General features: G+C 42.5%; 1 protein-coding gene across 3 annotated transcripts in view; it reads left to right on the plus strand.

Moving 5' to 3' along the window:
• Positions 1-24,824, plus strand: part of ERC1 (ELKS/RAB6-interacting/CAST family member 1) — a 501,445-nt gene that overhangs the window by 192,585 nt on the left and 284,036 nt on the right. For all 3 annotated transcript variants that reach the window (XM_027766230.1, XM_027766231.1, XM_027766232.1), the window contains one exon: positions 13,131-13,266. In XM_027766230.1, coding sequence (XP_027622031.1) covers positions 13,131-13,266 — 136 coding nt within the window. The remainder of the gene's footprint in view (positions 1-13,130; positions 13,267-24,824) is intronic.

Genomic DNA, 24,824 nt, shown 5'->3' on the forward strand with positions numbered 1-24,824 from the left:
GAATCCAGTTCCTTAACCACTATGTGTCACCTGCTAGTCCCAAAATAAATCATTCTTTTAACAAAAACAATATTTGGCTGGGCCAGTAGGTGGTGTGGTGGTTAAGGGCACTGGACTCCCACATGGCCAGCCACAGTTCGAGTCCCAGACCTGGTGCTTGCTTTCTCACTTTCCCTCTCTCTCTCTCTCCTTCTCTCCCTCTCTTCCTCTCTCGCTCTGTCCGTCTCTGATCAAATTAAAATAAGTAAACAAAATTAAATAAAATAATGCTTTTAAAAAAACAATAGTCGGGAACCTACCAAATATGAATTTAATTTTATATTATAGCATTAATTAATGAATTGATCTCATACCTCTTCTCATTAATTTATGAATTTCTCTAATTTTTTCCTTTTTCTGCTTGAAGGAACAATAAAAAAAGGAAGTTTACTTTGAACAGCACTCTGTACATAGTACAGACTGTACTTAGTACATAGTTTTAAAAAAATCTATGTTCGAAGCCATTACATTCTTTTGTTTTTTTTTTTTTTTTTTGTTTTTGGCAAGGTCTTACAGTATAGCTTTACTAACATATTTGGGTTTTCTTGTGAATTTATATTTAAATCAAGTTACATATTGATCATTTATAAGAAAAGCAAAGGAAATTCCTGATTTCACAAATTCTGTTTTTAGAATATTTGATCCTGGGACTAGCAGTTAGTGTAATGGCTATGTCACTGGACTCCCATGTAGCTGACCGCGGTTTGAGTCCCAGACCCAGTGTCTTAAACTTACACCGGGCGCGTGTGCGTGCGTGCCCAAGATCCCGAGAGGAGAATGGAGGAGAAGGGATTGCGGCGTGGCCATTCTCCCAGGGGGTGATTTCTCGCTTTCTGTCTCTCTGTCTCTCTCTGTCTTTCTGGCAAGCGCACGTGCCCAATAAGAAAAAATCTCTCCAAAAAAAAAAAAGAAAAAAAAATTTGATCCTAAATATACATTCAGGAAGTGCCCCTGACTCTTACTTTTCACATTTATTTTGTTTATATTCTATTTTGTATCCCTTCTCAGAAAGTTTTTTTGGGTTTTTCTGGAGAGGTTTTCGCTATTGTCTCTGTCCTACTACGTGTGTGTACACATTTGTACGCAAGCATGTGTACAGACGAGTGTGAATGCATATATCGTCCTAAACTTACAAGCTAACTAGAATTGATACAAAACAGACATCTATTTTCTTGCCTCGCTAATAATCTTTTAATACTGTTTTTCTGGGATGGGACCAGCAGTTAGCACAATGGCTATGTTGCTGGACTCCCATGTAGTGTAGAAAGAGAGACTTATTTATTTATTTTTAATTTTATTTCTCATTATTATTTTAAAATTTGCTACAAGGCATGTGTGTACACAAGAGAGAGAGAGACATACACACAGACAGAAAGAAAGCCGCGAGGTCCAGGACTCACACCGCGGTCAGCACATAGGAGTCCAGAACCTTAACCACCATGCCACCTGCTGCCTCCGAGAGAGATCTAGTCTTTCACAGTTTTCTGTACTTTTCTTGGTTACCTGACGTACATAAAATAATTTTACTTTCTTTTTTGATCTATAGTGTAAAATGTGAAAGTAACAACTATAAAACTAAAATAAAGGAGATTGAAATTATGAAAACAAAGTGGATTAGAAAAGATAAAAAATTAATAGAATTCCAAATGCACCATACTTTAAGTCTGGTTTGGGTTAAGACCCGAACAGTTACTACAATATATACAGTTATTTTTATGTTTTAAAAGCATAATTTTTTAAGAAAATGTAAAAATATTTTATGTCTATTATAGAAAATTGGGAGACTGTAGAAAGCCATAAAATGAAAAAGAAAAATATCCTAAATTTTTTTTCCTTTTATTTAAACATTTTTTTCTTCATTATACTTTTTTTTTTGGGGGGGGGGAGAGGTTTTTGCTATAGGGCACGTGCGCTCACCAGAAAGACAGAGAGAGAGAGAGAGAGAGAGAGAGAGAGAGCGAGAAATCACCCTCCAGGAGAATGGCCATGCTGCAATCTTTTCTCCGTTCTCCTCTCGGGATCTTGGGCACGCATGTACACACACTCGGTGTGAGTTTAAGCCACCAGATCCAGAACTCGAACCATGGCCGACTATATGGGAGTCCAGTGACATAGCTATTACGCCAACTGCTGGTCCCTCTTCATTATACTTTTATGTACACATTTACTTGGACTCACGCCCTGTATTTTTTACTTAGCATTTATTTTATCATGTCTTTTTAAAAAGTATTTATTTATTTATTTAATTACATTTGCCATTATTATTATTAAATTTGACCAGAGAGAGAGAAAGAGAAAGTGAGAAAGCAAGCTGCCAGGTCTGGGACTCAAACCATGGTCAGCCATGTGGGAATCCAGTGCCTTTAACCACCGTGCCGCCTGCCAGCCCCTTATCATGTCTTTTTAAAGTTAATGGAGGTAGTCATTAAATTTGTGTGCCCTATATCTTGAAGATCAAAAGAAACTTTTTTGTCATCATTATTTTAAACACACACACACACACACACACACACACACACACTTTGGGTGGTGGTTGGGAATCAATGAATTTCTTTAATTTTTGTTTGCAATGCAACTATTACAGAAACACAGTGACCTAGTTCTGTGACCTGGAGGTAAAGTTAGGGTACAAAAAAATCACTTACTCTCAGATATAATTGTTATAAAAAGCACTGAAGAATGAAACTGGCTTTGGATGGATCAGAAGTTTAGCCTATGAAATCTGCCTTCTGGCCAAACAGTGGGGACGTGGTTTCAGCTGGGCTCCTTGCTCCGTGTGTCGTAGTGCCTCAGATACCAGGCTGCTGCCGCGGGCATTCGTGGCTGCCAGCTCCACCGGCATAATTCACAGATGCACGACGAGGGGAATTCGTGCAGCATTTGAGATCTTACTCTCCTCAAGTAGAAAATATAATCTTTGACTCTAGAAAACAAATGTTACGAAGAGCTTAGTTTTGAGAAAGACCAGTTTCACTCATTAGAACAGAATCGTTCTCCATTTGTCTTTTCTACCAGAAAAGTCCCAATCTGATTTTCTCATGACTTCCTATGACTGATATCAGGTTATTAAATGAGATATAGTAGCACCCAAAATTATAGAGTGAGGAGAATCAAATGTAAACATTACTTCTGTGTTTTATATCTTCCAGTGTTAACTGATCTTATATATTGCATGTGTCTGAATCCTCTGTAGATTTCAAGATGGAAAATAGTGGAGATGAGAACTGTGACTCTCTAATAGCTTATTGGTGTGCATTTGTATCTGAGAACGATTTTTCCTATCATGCTATGTCATTTACTCGCTATTTCATCTTCAGAAATTTCCCTAGCTTAAATGCCAAACTGTGCATATTTAAGGTGTACAGAGTGAGGATTTCATATACATGTACTTTGTGAGGGGTTACCACTATCAAGCTAATTAACACATCCGTCACCCCATAGTTGCCGTTTTATTTTGGTGTGTGTTAGAACACTCAAGATCTACTCTCTTGGTAAATTTAAGTATATAATATGGTATTATTAATTACAGTCACTGTGCTGTACATTATGTTCCTAGGATATAAAAAGGAATTATTTTATTCAACTTTATTCATTTATCTGTCTATCTATCCATTTATTTATTTATATTTGACCAGAGAGGGACAGAGTGAGAGACAGAGAGAGGGGGAAAGTGAGAAAGCAAGCAGCCGGAGAGGGGGGGAAGGGGAAAAACCAACCAGCCATATCTGGGACTCGAACCATGGTTGACCAAGTGGGAGTCCAGCGCCCTTCACCACCATGACATCTACCAGCCCCAGGGGTCACATTTTTAGAAAATAAACATTGCCCAGACAAATGTTAGTAAGGCCTCCACCCATATTTTCTTCTAGCAGTTTTACAGTTTGAAGAGTATGTTTAAGTCTTAGGACATTTTGAGCTTATTTTATATATTTATTTAATTGCCAAGTAGACTATTTTGTTTTTAAGAATTATTTATTTCATTTAATCATCATCATCATCATCATTATTATTATTTTAATTTGGCCAGACAGACAGACAGACAAAGTGAGAGATCAAGTCATCAGGTCTAGGACTTGAACCGCTGTCAGCCATGTGAGAGTCCAGTGCCTTAAACACCTTGCCACCTGCCAGGCCCTTGAGTTTATATTTTAGTTGTCAGAGGGCATGTGTCCTCGCCACAGACAGAGGTACAGAGGGAGGGAAATCGCCCCGACCATGGGACGTGGTCCCACTCGACTTCTTCCCTCCGTTTCTCCATCCCATCAGGATTTTGGTATGCATGCACATGTGCCTGACGTGCTTGTCAAGCTTCTGGGCCCAGGATTTGAACTGTGCTGGGCCTGGTGGGCCTTGCGGGATTCAGCCCCCTACACGCTGCACTTACCCACTGTGCTGTGGGGTTGAGTAGGTTTTTGTAGATTGTACAAGGATTCGTTTCCATTCCTCCGAAGGTGGGTATGCAGTAGGCTTTTCCCGCACTGGGGGGAGCCTGTCCTCTCCACATCCTGTGCTCTCGTACCTGGCGTTTCTGTCGAAGGTCAGCTGGCTGTAAGCGCAGGGGTTTGTTCCTGGGCTTCGGGTTTGCTCACTGGCGTACGTGCCTGTCTTCATGCTGTACCATAGTGTTTGATTTGTAATGTAGTTGAAAGTCAGAAAGTGTGTGCCTCCCGCTTTGTTCTTACTCGAGATTGCTTTGAATATTCAGGACCTCGTATGGTTTCTTACGAACTTTAAGGGTTTTTTTTTTTTTTTTTCCTATTTCTGTGAAAAATGCCATTGATATTTTGACAGGGATTGATTGCATTCAATCTGTAGATCACTTTGGGTAGTATAGCTATTTTTTTTTTGGGGGGGGAGAGGTTTTTCGCTATAGGGTGCGTGCACTCGCCAGACAGAGAGAGACATAGAGACAGAAAGCGAGAAATCACCCCCCAGAGGGGATGGCCACGCCGCAATCCCTTCTCTTCCATTCTCCTTTCGGGATCTTGGGCACGCACGCACACTCGTCCGGCATGAGTTTTAAGCCACTGGGTCTGGGACTCGAACTGCGGTTGACTACGTGAGAGTCCAGTGACATAGCCATTACACTAACTGCTGATTCCCGGTAGTATAGCTATTTTAACAATAGTAATTCTTTCAACTCTATGAATATAGGTTCTTTCCATTTGTATCTTTTTGTTTTTAGTGCATAGACTCCTTACTTTGTAGGTTAAATTTATTTATAAGTATTTCTTCTTTTTTGGCACTATTGTACATAGCATTGTTTTGTTCATTTCTCTCTCTCTCTCTCTCTCTCTTTCTCTCTCTTTTTAAGGTTTTTGCCATAGGGCCCATGCACTCACCAGAGAGGGACAGTGAGAAGGAAAGTGAGAAATCAGCCTGGAGGGAGGGATGGCCAAGCCGCAGTCCCTTCTCTGTTCCCCTCTGGGGATTCTAGGTCCACACGCACATGGTGCACAGTGTGACCAGCCGCCAGGTTCGCAGTCAGCCACAGGACCGTGGTCAGCCACGTGGGAGGCCAGCACCTCCACCACCGCGCCGCATGCTGGCCCCTACCAGTGTCCTGTTCACATAGTTCGTCGGTAGTGTACAGACATGCAATTGATTTTCTTGTATATTGATTTTGTATTTTGCAGCTTTCTTGCAGATTAGTTCTAACAGTTTGTTTGTAGAGTCTTTAGAGTTTTCTTATATGTAGGACCATGTCATCTGGAAATAGGCAATGTAACTTCTTCTCTTCTGAGTTGTGTCCTTTTGTTTATTTGTAGTTGTCTACTTGGGCACAAGATTTCTTGTACGATATTGAATAGAAGTGGTGAGAGTGAGCACCTTTATCTTGTTTCCGATGTTTGAGGGCAGGCTTTCAGCTTTTCATTACTGTTCATGGTGCCATCTGTGGGCTGATCATATGTGGGCTTCATTGCTTTGAGGTACATTCTTTTTTCTTTTCTTTCTTTAAAGAAGTTTTTGCCCTAGGACACATGGGCTCGCCAGAGAGAGAGAGAGGGACAGACAGACAGACAGAGGGAAAATGAGAAATTCCCAGGGGGGGTGACCATGCCACTCTCCTCCATTCTTCCCCCAGGATCTTGGGCACACACATATGCCTGGTGTGAGTTTCAAGGCACCAGATCTAGTACTTGAACTGCAGTTGGCCATGTGGGAGCCCAGCGATGTAACTGCTACACCATCTGCTGGCCCCAAGGTGCATTCTTTCTATACCTAATTCTTTTTTTTTTCGGAGATGTTTTTGCTATAGGGCATGTGAGCTCGCCAGAAAGACAGAGAGATAGAAAGCAAGAAATCACCCCCCAGGGAAGATGGCCACGCCGCAATCCCTTCTCCTCCATTCTCCTCTCGGGATCTTAGACATGCACGCACATGCGCACAGCATGAGTTTAAGCCACTGGGTCCGGGACTCAAACTGTGGTTGACTACATGGGAGTCCAGCGACATAGCTATTATGCTAACTGCTGGTCCCTCTATACCTAATTCATTAAAGTTTTCTTTTTTTTTTTTTTAAGCATGAAAGGAAATTTAATTTTGTTTAATCCTTTTTCTGCATCTTTTCAAAAGATTATGTAATTCTTACTCTTTTTTTGTTAATCATGTTTATTGATTTATATACTTTGTACCATTCATACATTCCAGGATATATACCACTATATATTAGTGCATGATCTTTTTAAGGTTTTGTTTAACTAAGTTTCCTGGTGGTTTGTTGAGGATTTTTGCGTTTATGTTCATCAGGGATGTTGGCCTATAGTTTTCTTTTCTCATAGTGTCCTTATCTGGCTTCGGTTACTGGAGTAGCGGAGACCTCTAAATTGAGTTTGGAAACAGTCTCTTTTTAGTTATTGTAAGAGTTTGAGAAGAGTAGGTATTAGCTCTTCTTTAAATGTTCAGTAGAATTCTCCATTTGGTCCTAAGCTTTTCTTTACTGAGATGGTTTTGATTACTGTGTCCAATCTCCTTACTCACGTTGATGTGTTTATCTCTGAATATTTTTTCCTGATTCAGTCTTGGTAGGTTTTATGTTTCTTGGGATTTTTTGAAGTTTCTTTACGTTAATCCAATTTGGCATATAATTTTTCATAATAATCTTTAACAATCTTTTGTATTTGGAACTCCTTTTTTATTTCTAATTTTATTTATTTGAATTCATTTTTCTTTGTTAATCTAGTTTGTCACTTTTGCTTATTTAAAAAAACTTTTAGCTTTGTTGATCTTTTCAGTTGTCTTTCTAGGCTATTTTTGCTCTTTATTTTTCGTTCCCTTTGCTAATTTTGGACTTAGTTTTTTTGATTTGTTTCTTTCTACACACACACACGTATATTAGAATTATTTATTTAATTTTATTTATTATTATTATTTTAAATTTTTCTATAGGGCACATGTGCTCACCAGAGAGAGAGAGAGAAAGTGAGAAAGCAAGCCACCAGGTGTGGGACTTGAACCACTGTTGGTCATGTGAGAGTCTAACACCTTAACCACCATGCCACATGCTGGTCCCTTTCCTTGTATTTTTAAGGTGTAAAATTAGGTTGTTTACTTGTGATCTTTCTTTTTTCTTAATGTAGGCTTTATTGCCATAAACTCTCCTCATAAAACTGCTTTGGCTGCATCCCATACATTTTAGTATGTTAAATTTCCTTTTTCAATTTTCTGAAGACACATTTTGACTCCTCTTTATTTGATGGGGGGGAGGAGAGATTTTTGCTGTAGGGCACATGACTCACCAGAGAGGCAGAGAGGCAGAGAGACAGAAATGACCCCTCGAGTGGATAGCCGTGCTGCAGTCCCTTCTGCTCCATTCTCCTCTCCTGATTTTGGGCATGCATGAACACATACATGTATGAATTTTTTTTTTTTTTGGAGATGTTTTTGCTATTGGGTGTGTGTGCTCACCAGAAAGATAGAGACAGCGAGAAATCACCCCCCAGAGGGGATGGTCACGCCGCAGTCCCTTCTCCTCCATTCTCCTCTCGGGATCTTGGGCACGCACGCACACGCGCCCGGCGTGAGTTTTAAGCCACCGCGTCCGGGACGCGAACCGCGGTCAACTATGTGGGAGTCCAGCGACATAGCCATTACGCTAACTGCTGGTTCCCTCCATTATGTTTTCTTGATGTAGTTGAGTTGTCTGTGTTCTCTTGCATCTCATTGAGTTTCTTTAAGATACTTAGTTTGGGGACCAGCAGATGATGTAATGGCTAAGTCACTGGACTCCCATGTAGTCAACCACGGTTCGAGTCCTGGACCCAGTAGTTTAAACATGCTGGGCACGTGTGCATGCATGCCCAAGATCCTGAGAGGAGAATGGCGGATAAGGGATTGCAGTGTGGACATCCCTCCCCCCGGCCTGGGGGGGGTAATTTCTCGCTTTCTGTCTCTCTGTCTCTTTCTGTCTCTCTGGTGAGTGCACACACCTTATAGCAAAAACCTCTCTTAAAAACAAAACAAAAGATACTCAGTTTGAATTTTTATCAATTTGTAGATTCCATTTCTTTGGTATCGGTTACAGAAGCTTTTATTAGTTTCCTTTGGTGGTGTATTATATTATTGTCTACATTAAAAAAAAACCCTGAAGAATCTACAGAGTAACTATTAGAATTCGCAGGAATGTTTGCCTAGTTCCCTAGTTTGAAAATATCCCCCTGAAATTCATGTGCTGGGACTCGATTATTTTGTCTATACTATAAACCTATTAAGTGCAAACTTAATTCCTTCCTGGTGTCCCAGGGCGAGGCCTGGTGGGCAGTGACTGGCTCATGGTGATTGCATCGTGAGGGGAACAGTCGCATGAATGGAGCAGTGATGTCTCCCGAGACCCACTGAGTTCTAACTCTTGTGGGAAGGGATTAGTTCTTGCCAGGGCTGGCTGGCTGTCTCTCTGCAAGTGCCTGCTGTTTTCTGTGCTTCTGTTGGCCACGCTGTTGCCCTCGGACATTGGACTCCCTGCCTCCAGAGCCATGAGTTTGATAGTTACCATCCGTCTTATAAAATCACACAGGTTCAGTACTCCTTTTATTAATGCAAGAACGGACTAAGACATCCAGTTTTCTAGATGTAAAATCTACATACATATACGCATCCTATACACCAGGAAAGAAATCATTAGAAAATACCATTTTAAAAGAGATTCTGAAATAATTTGTAAAGGGAATGTTAGTGCATGGAGCCATTTGATGAAACATGATCTTAACACAGTGAAGAGACCAAGTTGTGTCAATACCTTAAGTCGCTGGTGACTTGTAGTCTCATTAAGAGTGCAGAAGCCAGGCAGTAGTACACGACTGTAGCGGACCCACATGGCAGGCCCAGCTTTGGATCCTGATGAACCTACAATGCTGGCTGGTGTGGTAAGATCCTGTCAAGGGTATCCTCCTCCCTCCCTTTTTTTGGGGGGGGGGTTGCTATAGGGCACATGTGCTCGCCAGACAGACAGAGACAGAGAGAAAGAGAAATCACCAACCAACCCCCCACCCCCACCCCCCCAGAGAGGATGGCCACACCACAATTCCTTCTCCTCCATTCTCCTCTCAGGATCTTGGGCACGCACGCACATGCGCCCAGTGTGAGTTTTAAGCCACCAGGTCTGGGACTTGAACCGCAGTTGGCTACATGGGAGTCCAGCGACATAGCCATTACGCTAAATGCTAGTCCCATCCCTCCCTCCCTTTCTCTCTCTTTAAATAAATAAACTTTAAGGAAAGTGGGAAAACCAGATATTATGTGCTTTTCGATGTGGACGTATTGAGTATACATCACAATTATTTATTATTATTGCTTAAAAAATTGAAACTGGGGACCAGTAAATGTTGTAACGATTACATTGCTGGACTCGCATGCAGTTGACGGCGGTTTGAGACCTAGACCTGGCGGCTTGAACTTAGGCCGGGCGCGTGTGGTGCATGCCCAAAATCCCAAGAGGAGAATGGAGGGAAGGGATTGCTGTGTGGCCATTCTCCGTGGGGGGGGTGTTTTCTCACTTTCTGTCTCTCTGTCCATGTTTATCTCTCTAGTGAACACATGCTTCTTATAGCAAAAATCTCTTGAAAAAAGAAGATGAAATTTTATTCTTATACCCTCAAAATGAAATTATATCTTTATTTCATATCACACAAAACATCAGTTTCAGGTGGGTTAATGACTTTAGTGTGACAGATAAAATTATAACATTATTAGGAGACTATATTCATGGACTTGGAATGGGCAAGATTTTGTGGAAAAGTCACAAAATTATACATAATAATGAAAAAAGAGGAGGTACATTTGGAAACATAAAAATTTTTAATTGTGTAAGTAAAAAATATAGTAATCAAAAATAATTCACGGATTGGAGGAAAATGTCTCATAAAATATAACAAAGTATTATTATTATTTATTATTTTAAATTTGCTTGTGTGCTCGCTGGAGAGATGCAGAGGAAAATCGCGAAGGCACCCTTCATGGGGGCTGGGCACGCTCCAGTCCACTCTCCTGCATTTCTCCCTCCTGGAAGATGTAAGATTTGGGGCACGTATACTCATAGGCTCAACGTTTGGTTTTTGTTTTTGTTTTTGTTTTTAATTTGCTGTAGGGTACATGTGCTCACCCTCAATGTTCTCTGGGTATTTGGGCAGCACATGTATGCACCCAGCATGTTTTTCAAAGTGCCATTTCTGGGGCTTGAACCACATAGTCGGCCATGTGGGATTTAGCTGCCCTAACCATAGAGCAACCTGGCTGCTCCCACCTAGTGTGTTTTTCAAGACATTGGTTCTGCAACTCAAAACCAAATAGTCGGCATGTGGAATCCAGCTGTCTTAACTAGCATACCACTAGGTGGCCCTATTATCTATAAAATACAAAGAATACCGGGAGTCAGTAAGAAAAAGACATCTTGATGAGAAAATGAGCGAAAGGCGTAAGTAGCTGTTTCACAGATGTGGAAAGAGGACTGGCCAAATGCCTGTGCAAAGAGGTTGAGCCTCAGTAGGGACATGCTTTTGAAAACCATCAAGAAGGGCTTCCGGACTGACAGAGTTTAGGAAACCTGATAGCACTGATGTCTGTGGATGTGGAGAAGGTAGGGGACTCTGTTTCACACTATTAAAAAGAATATAAATTAATGTAACTTCTTGGCCTAGCAATTCCGTTCTTAGACCTGTACCTTGGGAAACCGCACAGGTGTATGAGAGAGTGCTTAGCAGCATTGTTTTTGGTAGGAGGAAAGTGGAGACAGACCAGTTGCTCATCACATTAACAATGGGATAAAGCTGGGACCAGCTTTGTCACTGGACTCCCACATAGTCGACTGTGATTCGAGTCTTGGACCCGGTGGCTTAAACTCACACCGGGCACATGTGTGTGCATGCTCAAGATCCCGAGAGGAGAACGGAGGAGAAGGGATTGCAGCGTGGCCATCCCCTCTGAAGGGTGATTTCTCACTTTCTGTTTCTTTGATTTTCTTTCTGGTAAGCGCACACGCCTATAGCAAAAATCTCTCAAAAAAAAGTGGGGTTAAGCAACTGACATGTATTATTTTATGCCATAATGAAAAATCGAGGGAGGGCATGGGGCCTGCAAGTGGCAAGTTGGTTAAGGTGCTGGACTCCCACGTGGCTGACCACGGTTTAAGTCCCGACCTGGCAGCTTCACTCTCTCTCTCTCTTCCCCCCACCCCCGTGAGCACACGCGCCCTACAGCAAAACTAAAAAAATAATAAATTAAATAAATAATTCTTTTTTTTTTTTTAAAAATGGAGGGCGTAAGAAACCCTATTAGTGTTGTCATTGATTTGTCTAAGTCTCAAAACATACTGAAAAAAATATTTTCTTAGTGAATTTTGTAAAGTTAAAAAATATGCAAAATATAAATGAGTCTACTTATAGTAAAGCCATGATAAGAGAGTTTTAAACATGAAAACTAAGTTACTCTTAGCTTTGAAGGATAGAGTAATAGGCAGTGTAAGAGAATTGAGAAAGTTATATAAGGAACTTCAGATACAATTTTTTTAATTAAAGAATTATTTTATTTAACTTATTTGTTTTAACTTGACCAGAGAGGGAGGTAGAGAGAGAGGATGCAAGAAGGCAAGCCGCCAGGTCCGGGACTCGAACTGCAGTCAGCCCTGCAGGACTCTAGTGCCCTTAACCACTACACCACTTGCTGGCCCCCCTGCTGCTTTTTTCTTTTTTTAAGTAAACCAGAGGGTGTGTGCGTTCACTGGAGGGGGCGTAGATGAAAACTCACCCCTCCATGAGAGGTGGATGGCCATGCCTCAGTCCCTCCTTCCCATTTCTCTCTCTTCCTGGGATTCTAGGCATGCATGCACAGGCACCTGGCATGTATCTCGAGCCGCCAGGTTCAGGTCTCAAAGCTCTAGGTCCGGGTCTTAAAGTGCTCAGTCAGCCTTGGCGCGTCCAGCCACGTTGACCACCGTGCTGCAGGCTGGCCTGTGGTCTTCATATCATTATTTTTCAACACGTATATATTATATACAGTCTTTGCAGTGTTTGAAATATTTAGTAATGATAAAATTAGAGTCCTTATTTTTAAAAGAATTATTTTATTTAACTTTATTTATTTAGTTACTTGTTAGTTTAATTTGACCAGAGAGGGACAGAGTGAGAGAGAGGGAAAGTGAGAAAGCAAGCTGCCAGGTCCGGGACTCAAACCGCAGTCAGCCATGTTAGAGTACAGTGCCTTCAACCACCGTGCCACCTGCCAGCCCGTTGGTAAACATAGAGTTCTATTACAAAGCCTACTCAATCAGCCGTTCTGATGTTTCAGTGCACCGATCCAGGAGACTGCTTTTGTGTTTTAACGTGAATCTCCGATGGTCTCTTTTCTGTCCAGTCAGCCTACCGCATGCCTTTCTCTTGTGCCATGACCTCATCATGCCCCACAAAGCTCGGGCTGAAATACGCCATCCCTAGAGGGTCATTGTGTGCAGTTGTCATCACTGATAAGGCAGAATTTGAAATGCTTGAAAAAATCGGATGGCAGGGTTTTTTTTTGTAGGTTCCTTGGGACAGGTCTGTAAATAAACATTCTTTTCTTTGCATCCATGTAAAAAGCTTGCTATTTCTCCCCCCGATCCTTAGGCAAGTGAAGGACCAGAATAAGAAGGTAGCCAACCTGAAGCACAAGGAACAAGTGGAAAAAAAGAAGAGCGCACAGATGCTGGAGGAGGCTCGGCGGAGGGAGGACAACCTCAACGACAGCTCCCAGCAGCTGCAGGTCAGAGCGCGGGGGTTCCGGGAGGCCCGGAGGTTGGGCCCGTGACTGCATGTTCTTTCCCTTTGCGTTCGTCCTCCTCTTTTCTCTCTCTAACCCTGCTTGCTGCCTTCCTCTCAGGCCAGCGGTTTAGCAGTAAAGGAATGGCTTTAAATAGAAAGGACGGGTTTTATTCCGCAGCTTTGTGAGGACACCTCGGCGTAGGAGAGCGGGGCCCTGCTTCGACTGGTGAGTCCAGCGTCAGTTCAGTGAGCGGTCGCCAGACGGCAGGGTGGCGGCCCCCGCTGTTCGCAGTCCCACGCGCAGAGGCATTGCTGACCGGGGTGTGCGTCTCTCCTCCTGTTTTCCGTTTGATTCCTCCTTTCTTTCCATTTCCTTCTTCCACCTTCCTTTTCTTTCTTCTTTTTAAAAATTGGGCTTAGACTCAGAGAATGTTTCCCCACACACAGGGCTTGCAGATTGTATTTTTTTCACTCCAGTGGAGTCATAATTGCTGCGTAAGCCTAATTACCCTCAGATTCAGCCAGACTCAGTGGCAGCAGCAGCTCGTGCTGTCGTGGAAGTGCCGACTGCATCCCAGTGTGTGGAATCAGGCCCCAGTGGTCCTTGCCTCCCTCCCCTTCAACAGTCCAGCGCACGTGGTGGTATTGTGTGCGTTTTGCAGCTGAGGAAGTAGACAGACACGGAATTACCTCCCTGAGTACACAGCTTTCTGAGTGGCTCAGCCATGACTTGGACTGGAATGTCCTGGTAGCCGGTCTCCCTGTGTTAACCGTCATGTTTCAGAAGGAAGGGTCAGGTTTCAGGGAAGAACGCCGTGAACTGGCCGGAGCCCTCTGACATTTCTCTTCAGCTAGGGCAGAATGTTTTTCTCTTACTACAGCCCCAGCTGGGTGATGTCATGTGTGTGCCGGAAATGCATAAGTAGGAATACTTTTTTTTAGTAGGGGCGGGGAGGTTTTTGCTATAAGGTGCACATGCTCGAGACAGAAAGCGAGAAATCACCCCCCGGGGGGATGACCACACCACAATCCCTTCTCCATTCTCCTCTTGGGATCTTGGGCACGCATACACACACGCCTAGCGTGAGTTTAAGCCACCTGGTCCAGGATTCAAATCGCTGTTGGCTATATGGGAGTCCAGTGACATAGCCATTACGCCAACTGCTGGCCCCAGGAAATTTTTTTTTAATACACTTTTGTCCCCAGGAGCACCTCTGAAGCATGCCAATATTTTTTTTAAGAATGATTTTTTTTATTTAACTTCATCTGTCTTTCTATATGTCTATTTTAGTTTAATCAGAGAGGGAAAGAGGGAGAGAGAAAGTGAGACAGGAAGCTACCCGATATTTTTTAAAAATAATTATTTTATTTAACTTTATTTATTTTAATTTGACCAGATAGAGACTGGCAGAGAGAGAAAGAGGGAGAGAGAAAGTGAGAAAGGAAGCTACCAGGTCCGGGACTTGAACTACGGTTGGCTGTGTGGGAATCCAGTGCCCTTAATCTCTATGCCACCTGCTGGCCCCAAGTAGGAATTCTTCACAGGAGAGATTTGGAGGACTCGTGTAGAAGCCATTCATTTCAGACATGGAGACTCTGGGTTTTACTTCATTCTTTTTAATGTAAGTTTGCTCATGATAGTCCTTGTGGAGCTACAGTACAGCTACATTTTCTCAGATGCACCTGACTTTTGAAAAAAGCAGTAAACCAGTTTTCCCTTACCTTCGCCAGCAATAGTTGATATTGACAATTTTCTTGCTCCTTTTTTAATTCCTGAAATCTGGTGGTTGGAAAAGAACTCAGTTTTGTTTTAGTTTATATTTCTCTGTTTACCAGCGATATTGAATTGTTTGTTTTTTGTTTTATTTTTTGCTATATGATGCATGCACTCACCAGAGAGAGAGAAAAAGTGAGAAATCCCAGGAGAAATAGCCACGTTGCAATCCCTTCTCCTCTAGTCTGCTCTGGGATTTTGGCCATGGAGTTTTAGGTCACTGGATCTGGCATTCTCACTGCAGGGTTGGCCATGTGGGATCTTTGCCTTAACCTCCACGTCACCTGCTAGCCCCTTATATTGAGCGATTTTGAATGCCTTGAGTTTTCATTTGTATGTTAATACAATCCAGATCTCTCTTCCACGGTAGCTTCTTCCTCCGTGGGCTTTTTGCTTAGTTTATCCCCATTTGAAAGTGTATAAATACTTATCCATAATTTACCAAAAATAAAAAATTTATTTACCAACTCTATTGCCAGAAGGCATGTGTGCTTGCCAGATAGAGACAGAGACAGAGAGAGAGAAGGAAAGCAAGCACACTCCATGCGGGCCCCTCAGAGGTGTGGTCCCACTGCAGTCTTTTTTCTCTATTTCTGCTTCCCATCGCCAGCAATTCTACCATGGCTGGCCACGTGTGACCCTGTTCCCTATACACAGGGGTTTACTGTGGCCCTGTGGGGTCGACCCATACACAGATATTCTAAAGTAATTGCAAATTGTGCTTTAACTTTTTACCTTTAACTTTACTGTTTAATTTAGGGTATTTTCAGTGGATTTTTTTAGTATTTTTATTTATTTGTTTTATTGCTAGAGGACCTGTGCTCTTGCTGAGGAGGGAGACGGAGAAAGCACTATGATGGGACCTGGCCGCGTTGCCCCCTCCGCGCCTCGGTCTCTCCGTGCTGGCAGGGTCCCGGTGCACTGTGATGGGACCTGGCCGCGTTGCCCCCACCGTGCCTCGGTCTCTCCGTGCTGGCAGGGTCCTGGGTGCACAGGGGGGCCTCACTGCGATGTTTCCTGCAAATTATTTCATTGCTCACAAGTTCGAACTGGCATCTGTATATTTTATGAAATGGTTGATGATTAGTCTTATTCTAGGGTTTCAGTTGAACCTCCCTTATTGAGCCACATTGCTTTTTTAATTGTAGAAAATATTTATTTTGTAAGGCAAGCCTGACTTCATGTTAGCCTCTTCACTGGTCTGTCTCTTGCTCCCTCTCCCACCCCCCTTTAATGTGTGTTGTTACCAGTCTGTCTTCACAAACCCAAGGCATCCTCTAGCCTTGTCAGTAATTATGATAACATCAAAAGTGTTTCCGTATGTAACCTCTTATTCCTGTTCACATAAACTGAGAGATGAGTACGATGGATGGTAAGTACTTGCTTCTCTTTTACATGTCAAGAAAACTAGGGACCAGCAGGTAGCATAATGGCTATGTTGCTGGACTCCCATGTAGTCAACCGCGGTTCAAGTCCCAGACCCAGTGTCCATGTGCGTGCCCAAAATCTCGAGAGGAGAATGGAGGAGAAGGGATTACGGCGTGGCCATCCCCTGGGGGGTGATTTCTCGCTTTCTGTCTCTCTGTCTTTCTGGTGAGCACACGTGCCCTATAGCAAAAACCTCTTTAAAAACAAAACAAAACTAAGAGTGGGTGACTGTTTCTTTCTAGCAATAGACATCCTGGTTATGAAAAATGATAGCTGCTAGCCACATATGAGTTATATATGGCTGTAATTCACCCAAGCATAGTAAAGAAGAGCGCAGGACCGCCAGTTAGGATACTTAGAATCGAAGTCTGCTCTTTACCCTTTTCCTTAAGTATATTGTGTGTGTGTGGGGGGGGGGAGGGGGGTGTCTTCAAAAAGTTCATGGAAATGCATATTATGAGAAAATAATGCATGGATTTAAAAATATTTTTGCACCAAAATAGACTCATACTTTAATCCCATTTTTCCATGAACCTTTTGAAGTACCTTGATTTTTCTTAATTATGTTATTGCAAATGAGAAATCAGAAGAAATGAGTACTCCAAGTACCCAGATTGTGACCTATAAGTGTGACTCACCTCTGAGAGAAGCTAGGGACTCTGGGAGGGACGGCCGAGTCGGAGGGTGGCCGGAATTGTATGGAGTGAATTGAGAGCACTGGGTCTCCAGCTCCAGTGTGCATTAGAATCACCTGGAGGGGCTACGAGTGTAACTGGCAGGCCCTCTCCCCAGGGTTTCTAGCCAGGAACTTCAGGGAAGTCCCCTAGGATTCGCCTTTCCAGTCAGGTCCTGGGTGATGACACAGCTGGTCCAGGGGCCACACTCTGAAAAGAGCCAATTGCAGCGTCATGTGATATCAATAGTTAAGAAGCTATCACAGTGGGCCTGCAGGAGGTGTGGTGGTTAAGGGCGCTGGACTCCCACATGGCCGACCGTGGTTTGAGTCCTGGACCTGGCAGCTTGCTTTCTCACTTTCTCTCTCTCTCTCTGGTCAAATTAAAATGAATAAATAAATATATAGATAAATAAAATAAATAAAGTTCAATAAAAAATTTTCTTTTTTTAAAAAAAGATTTATTTATTTAATCCATTTGTTATTATTTTTTAATTTGACCAAACAGAGAAGAAAGAGAGAGAAAGAGAAAGCAAGAAAGCAGGTCTGGGTCCTGCCAGGTCCAGGACTCAAACAGTCGGCCATGTGGGAATCCAGCGCCTTTTACAACCACGCCACCTGCTGGCCCCAATAAAAAAATTCTTAAAAAAAAAAGAAGCGATCAAAGGCCACTCTGACCACACGAGGAAGTTGAGGAGTGAGAATGAAGGATGGATGGACAATTTGAGCATAAAAGGAACTAGTGGGTGCAGTGGATTAAAAGAAATCAAGCCTTTTAAAATAAAAGTTGCATGATAAGACTATAAAAATAATGTGGAGATTGCTAGGGCACCAGAGCATTACTCTGAAAAACAGGTGAAGAAAGGGAAAGGATCCGCTACCCCGGCTCTCACAGGTAAACCGTATTGTAGGGAGATAAAAATTGATCATGGTACCTCATATGCTGAAGAATTCAGCTGTTATGTGCAGAAAGAATAACAGAATTCAGAAAATCTTGCAGCCACCATGTAAACATCGGATCTTGGCAGTAGTCAGCAATGCCTACTGAGGCCGTGAGCTGAAATGTGAAGAGGGACATTGCAATAGACGAGGCAAGTTGATGCCCGCTGATAAATCTGTCAGTCCTTTGAAAAGAGAGCAAACCACATATCTTGAGCCTCCTATGATACATTGGGGTACATGGTCCATGTCAAAAGAGTCCATCCTAAATCTGATCAAGCCAGCCTAAAGAAAGAAAAAGCAGGAGGTAGATTTTAATTACCCATGGAGATGCTATCAGCAAAATTAGATGATTAGAAATTCTGTAGGTGAAAGTCTTGGTCTTTCTGATAAATAAATGCCAAGAAAAAAAGAAAAAGAAAAATGAAAGATGAATATTATGCATTATCTTTTTAAATTAAGAGAACATACTATATAAAGCAAACGCAATGTTTAAAACGTATTTGGATCCTGACTTACAAAAACTAACTTAAAAAACAAAGCATTTATGCTTCAGTAGGAAAGATACACATACTTAACAGGATATCAAATGTTAGTAACAAGGTTTTTTTAAAGGCATTATGGCATTGTTCTAGGTTATCAAAGTACACAGTGAAGTATTTACAGACAAACATGAGGCCTCGGATTTCTATTTCTAAATTCTAATGGCAGAGCAGTGGAAAACGTTCATCGTTTTTGAAATGCTTATTGAACTGAGTAATAGTGAGAAAGGAGTGTGTTTTACTGTCTTTTCTACACTGTTGTGTGTGCTTGAACAGTTCCTTTATAAAATGCTGAACCACGAAGACACTACTTAAGTCTTGGGCCTGTTTTCGTGTTTCCAGAATGAGCATAAGACAAAGTACACGGACTTGCACGTGTCAGTTCTAGGCCGGCCTGTTCGTGCCTTCCTTACAGAGCCCTAGACTGGAGTCCTGACTCGGGCTTTCTTAGCCACTGTCCTGATTTGTGTTTTCCTTTTTTCCCTTGAGAAACATTTTTCATATTTTCTAAATAACATTTAATTTTATACTTCTGCTTTCCTTGGGGTTGATTTCTTCAGTTTTTTTTTTTACCTCCAAACTTATGCCTTTGCTTTTTTTATTTAAAAATTGAAGTTTTTAGACAATATACTAGAAAAATTAATCTATAATCTTTATTTGCTTACATCTTTCCTAGTTTTCTTCTCAACTTCAGTTTTGCTCATTTATACTAATAATATATACACAGAGATAACATGGTTTTTAGAAACGTCTATTGCGTTAGGCATCTCCATGAAATTGTGTGTTTCTTAATGACACTCGTACTTACTGTTTTCAATTGAATCCAAAATCTAATAGCTATATACAAATACCTCTTTTGCCGGACACTTTTTACTTCCAGTTTTCACTGAACAGAATTGTTTGGATAAGTTTTACCCAGTTGTGTCATTTGCTTTGGGTATTCTTCAGAGTAAAATTATTGGGCCAAAATATGTGAAGTAGGCATTTCTCCAATTACTGTCTACAAAAATTGAGCAAATTTCTCATATCCCAACGATTTGTAGGCATTCTGCTTCCCTTTTGTTAATTTTACACCAACACAATAGTGTCTGCAGATTGCTCTGTGTTTCGTTTCTTGAATGGAGCTGCGTTGTCCCAGATGGTGGTCTATCATCTGAACTCTCTGCTCATACTCTGTGTGTGCTGGTGTGTGTACTTGCTGGAGGGAGAACAGAAAGCACTCCCCACAGGATGGTCGCCTGCAGCCCCTTCTCCTCCAGCTCTCCCTCCTTTCAGGATTTTGGACATGCATGTACACATGCCCCGTGTGTTTCTCATGCCCAGTCTTTGGTCCTGGACTCAAACCGAGCAGGAAACCTGCTCTCAACATCATAATTTTTTACGTGTACTACTTACAGTAAGAAACTTTGTGTAGCACCTGTTTGTTTATTTATTTATTTATTAGAGATTTTTGCCTTAGGATGTGTGCACTTGCCAGAGAGAGACAGAGACAGTGAGAAGGAAAGTGAGAAATCATCCCCCACCCTGGGTAGATGGCCACGCTGCAGTCCTTTCTCCTCCACTTTCTCCCAGGATTTGGGGCACGCACGTAAACGTGCCTGGCGTGATTTTCAAGCCACCAGGTCAGGGCCTTGAGCCAGAGTTGGCCATGTGGGAGCCCAGCGACGTAACTACAGTGCTGTCTGCTGGCCCCGTGCAGAGTAGTACCTGTTTTAAATTGATAGGTTGAGTAATGGTGATTGTCGTACTTTTCCCCTTTCAGTCATTTTCCTTTTGAAACTGATTTACTACATTTTTGTTAGAAAACATTTTAGAAATAATCTTCTGATTTCCTGCTCTGTCCTTTTAAGATTATTTTTAAATTGGGAGCAACAGTTGGCGTAATGGCTATGTTGCTGGACTCCCATGTGGTCGACTGTGGTTCGAGTCTCGGACCCAGTGACTTGAACACACGCCAAGTACGTGTGCATGCGTGCCCAGAATCCCGAGAGGAGAATGGAGGAAAAGGGATTGCGGCATGGCCATCGCCCCTGGGGAGTGATTAAAAAAAGAAAAGAAAAAAAGACTATTTTAAAATTTATCTCCTTTTTAGAATAGGGTTAAAAGTACTAGTTTCTTGTCATCGATAACTATGTGTATATGTACGTGTGTGTTCATTGGAAGCATTCATCTCTCTGGTCCACGTGGGACTCATTTCGATGTACCTTATAAGACGTGAATGTATTCTTTTTTCACTCTATTCCCTGTTCCCCTTGTCGCACTTATTAAATAGAAATTAAACAATTTTTTGTTCCTCTTTTGCTAATTATATGCTAAGCATTATAGAGATTGCCATTCAGTTCTGTATTTGTTTGTTTGTTTTGTTTTGTTTTTCAAATTGGAGTTTTAATCTTTGTCTGCATGTTGCTTTGCAATACACTTACAAAGTTGGCAGGGCTTCTTTGCCGTCATTAATTTGATTTCAAAATTTTTCTTCCTAGATTTATTATTTTTTCCCAATAACTTTTGAACTGTCCTTTAGGACTTTTAAATTTGTTAAATTATACTCGTAATTTAAAGAACATTATTGGGACCAGTAGGTGGCATGATGGTTAAGGCGCTGGACTCCCACATGGCTGACTACGGTTTGAGTCCTGGACCTGGCAGCTTTCTCACATTCCCTCCCTCCTTCCCTCCCCCCCTTCTCTGTTTCTCTGTCTCTCTCTGGCCAAATTTAAATAAATAAATAAAATTATAAATAGTTTAGAAAAAATAAAGAACACTGTCACTTATAGCTTATTCAGTCATCTCTAGCCAGCAGCTGAATGGAGCTGTTCTTACCCATGTACCTTTATTATGTTCAAAAAGAAATCGGGAATGTCAGCTATAAAATGTTTTCTAAAGAAACCTCATATCGGGAACCAGCAGTTAGCGTAATGGCTATGTTGCTGGACTCCCACGTAGTCGACCGCGGTTCACGTCCCGGACCCGGTGGCTTAAAACTCACGCCGGGCGCGTGTGTGTGCGTGCCCAAGATCCCGAGAGGAGAATGGAGGAGAAGGGATTGCGGTGTGACCATCCCCCCTGGGGGGTGATTTCTCGCTTTCTGTCTCTATGTCTCTCTCTGTCTGTCTGGCGAGCGCACGCGCCCTACAGTGAAAATCTCTCCAAAAAAAAAAAAAAAAAAGAAACCTCATATCCAGATTAGAGCCAAGTTACTGAAGATTTTTCGTAGATCACAGACAAGAGAAAATTACATGAAACTCGAAACCGTAACAAGGTCGAAAACAATAGTAGCAAAGGTCCGTTTGTGTATTCACCTGTAAAATGAAGACGTGTTGAAAGTTTTTGCAGAACTCCTTTCTCAGAAGGATGTGTGGATGTTGCGGTGATGTATTTAAAAGCGTCTATGACAGCAAATATTAGTAAAATTGGACTATAGAGTAGGGGTATACCTGGTAATGACGTAATCGAGGAAAACACAAGAGAGAGTTTATAATTGTCTTATAAAAGAAAGCACCGTTTCATTAGGAGAGATCTTCTTTTCCCCCTGAATAAAATTCTCTAGAAAATTTTCCTCAAGAGACTTCATTGAGATTAGTATTCTCAAGTAGGACCCAGTCGAGAGTCTTCGGCACTGTCTGTTGTCACCACGGAGGCGTCACCACCATCCCTTGGGTGGAGGTCCGGTGTGCCAGTCGACACCGTGCCGTGCAGAGCAGCCCACAGCAGAGATGCACCCCACCGGAGGGCACGTCGTGCCAGGGTGGGAAACCCTGGTCAGAAAACGCTTGGGCCACCAGTTCTTTACTAAGGCGCCACTATGGATGTGATTTTCATGGTTAGTTCCGGAAAACTGATATACATGTGGCCATATTTTATATCCTTTTCTTTGTACAAATAACAGTAATACTGTTAAATTCAAACTCTGGGGGTCAGCCAGTGGCATGGTGGTTAAGGCAGCTGGATGCCACATGGCCTCCTGTGCAATTTGAGTCCCAGACCTGGTGGCTTGAAAAACATGCAAGTGTACTTATGTGCATGCCCAAAATCCATAGGGGGGGACGGAGGGGATGGGATGCAGCGTGGTCATCCCCCTGGGCAGGGGTGCACAGGTGCTTTCTCTCTGCCTCTCTCTCCCCCACAAGCACACACACACACACACACTCAGAGAACAAACCAACACTGTGATTGTAATGCTACGGAACCTAATATTGGGTCATTGGAAAAGTCATGACACAGTTTTGCATAGAAAAATACATTATGACTGAGGCCAGCAGGTGGCATGGTGGTTAGAGTGCTGGACTCCCATGTGACTGACCGCAGTTTGTGCCCCAGGCCTGGTGGGCTTGTTTTCTCACTTTCCCTCTTTCTCTCTCTCTCTTTCTCGCTCTGTCCCTCTCTGGTCAAATTAAAATAAACAAATAAATAAAGTTAAATAAAATAATTCTTTAAAAACAACAAACAAACAAAAAAGAAAAACACATCCTGACTATTTTGATGATCCAGTAACAGTGCCTGGCACGCTGTTTGGTGTGTTCTAAATTTCTGTGATATGATACTAGGGGACCCGTGGTGAGTGAGTGAGTTATGTAACACTTGCTTAACCTTTGCTTTCAGGCATAAAATTCCAGGCTGAGGTTAATATACTGTCTGATTGAAGTATTCTGTATTATTTAAAAAGACTTGGTGCTCTAGGATCATTTTTTGGGTCGTGAGGAAAGTTGTGACATACTTTTCTATGTTTTCAGACAACCCAGTAATATTTATTATACTGTTGTAATTGAATAGCTGGTTATATTTTCATTGTCTCATGGAATAGTAGAAAAGCAATTGACTAGAGTTTTTGTTTTTTACTTTTTATTATTTTTAGATTAGTTTAGTTTCAGTTTTTGCCATAGAGCGTATGTGCTCTCTCAGGGAGGAGGAGAGAGAGACGGAAAAGACGAAAGCATCCCCTAGAAGCTTTGCATCACGCCACAGCCCCTTCGCCTTCGTTTTCCTCTTGGGGTTTTGGGCCCACATGCACACGTACCTGGCGTGTTTCCTAAGCTGCGGGTTCTGGGGCTCCAGCAGTGCAGTCAGCTCTGTGGGGTCCAGCGGCCTTCACTGCCATGCTACCATATGGCGTTACCTGCTCTGAAAACTAAAGAACACCTATGAAAGTCCAGCTTCACGCACACACACGCACACGCACACACACGCACACGCGCGTCCACAGCGTGGTAATGAACACATCAAATGACCACCTTAGGAATTAGAGTACCACTGGCATCCCGGAAACCGTACATTTCCTTCTGATAATTTTTGTCTTCGTACAAGAAAGTCACTGTTGCGATTTCACTGTACAATGGGAAATCCCTGTATGATCCCACAGGGTCTTCACATTTACTCTCCTTCACTCTCCTGTTCAGCCTTGTGTGTCAGATTCACTCGTGCTAGGTGTGCATACCTTTCACGCAGTGTTCTTTCTGTGCTTTTATTTTTTTTATATAAATCTAGAATTCTATATTTTATCTTGAAAATGTTTTGAAAAGACAACTTATTTTCTTCCCAATTTGAGTATTTCACGTAGCACCAAAAGTTTTCTTTTTTGGCAGAAAGCGAGTTTGGAAGGAAGTGATTGCTTTGATTTTTGTTGTTGGTTTAACACATGAAAAGTGTCCTGACCAGATTAAACAAATTGCTTATATATGAAATGAAAATGATAGTTGTGGGCCTAGCAGGTGGCATAGTGGTTATGTCGCTGGACTCCCACATGACTGATCGTGGTTCGAGTCCTGGACCTGGTGGCTTGAAAATCACACCCGGTGCTGTGCGGTGCTTGCATTTCCCAGGAGGAGCAGGGATTGCGGTGTGGCCATCCCCCGGGGGGTTATTTCTCACTTTCCTTCTCACTGTCTCTGGCTCTCTCTCTCTCTAGCAAGTGCACATACTCTGTGGCAGAAACCTCTAAAAAAAAGAAAAGAAAATGATAGCTGCAAAATGGAGAGCTGCAGCGTGGGTCCTAGCCCTGCTGCTGTTTCTCATGCTTTAGCTGGGAGTGCTCCTCCCGAGACGCCACACTGTGTGCTGGGTGCTCCTCCCGAGACGTCACCCCGTGTGCTGGGTGCTCCTCCCGAGACGTCACCCCGTGTGCTGGGTGCTCCTCCCGAGACGTCACCCCGTGTGCTGGGTGCTCCTCCCGAGACGTCACCCCGTGTGCTGGGTGCTCCTCCCGAGAC

The sequence above is a fragment of the Tupaia chinensis genome, unplaced genomic scaffold (assembly GCF_000334495.1).
Source record: "Tupaia chinensis unplaced genomic scaffold, TupChi_1.0 Scaffold141530_1, whole genome shotgun sequence".
Lineage (NCBI taxonomy): Eukaryota > Metazoa > Chordata > Mammalia > Scandentia > Tupaiidae > Tupaia > Tupaia belangeri.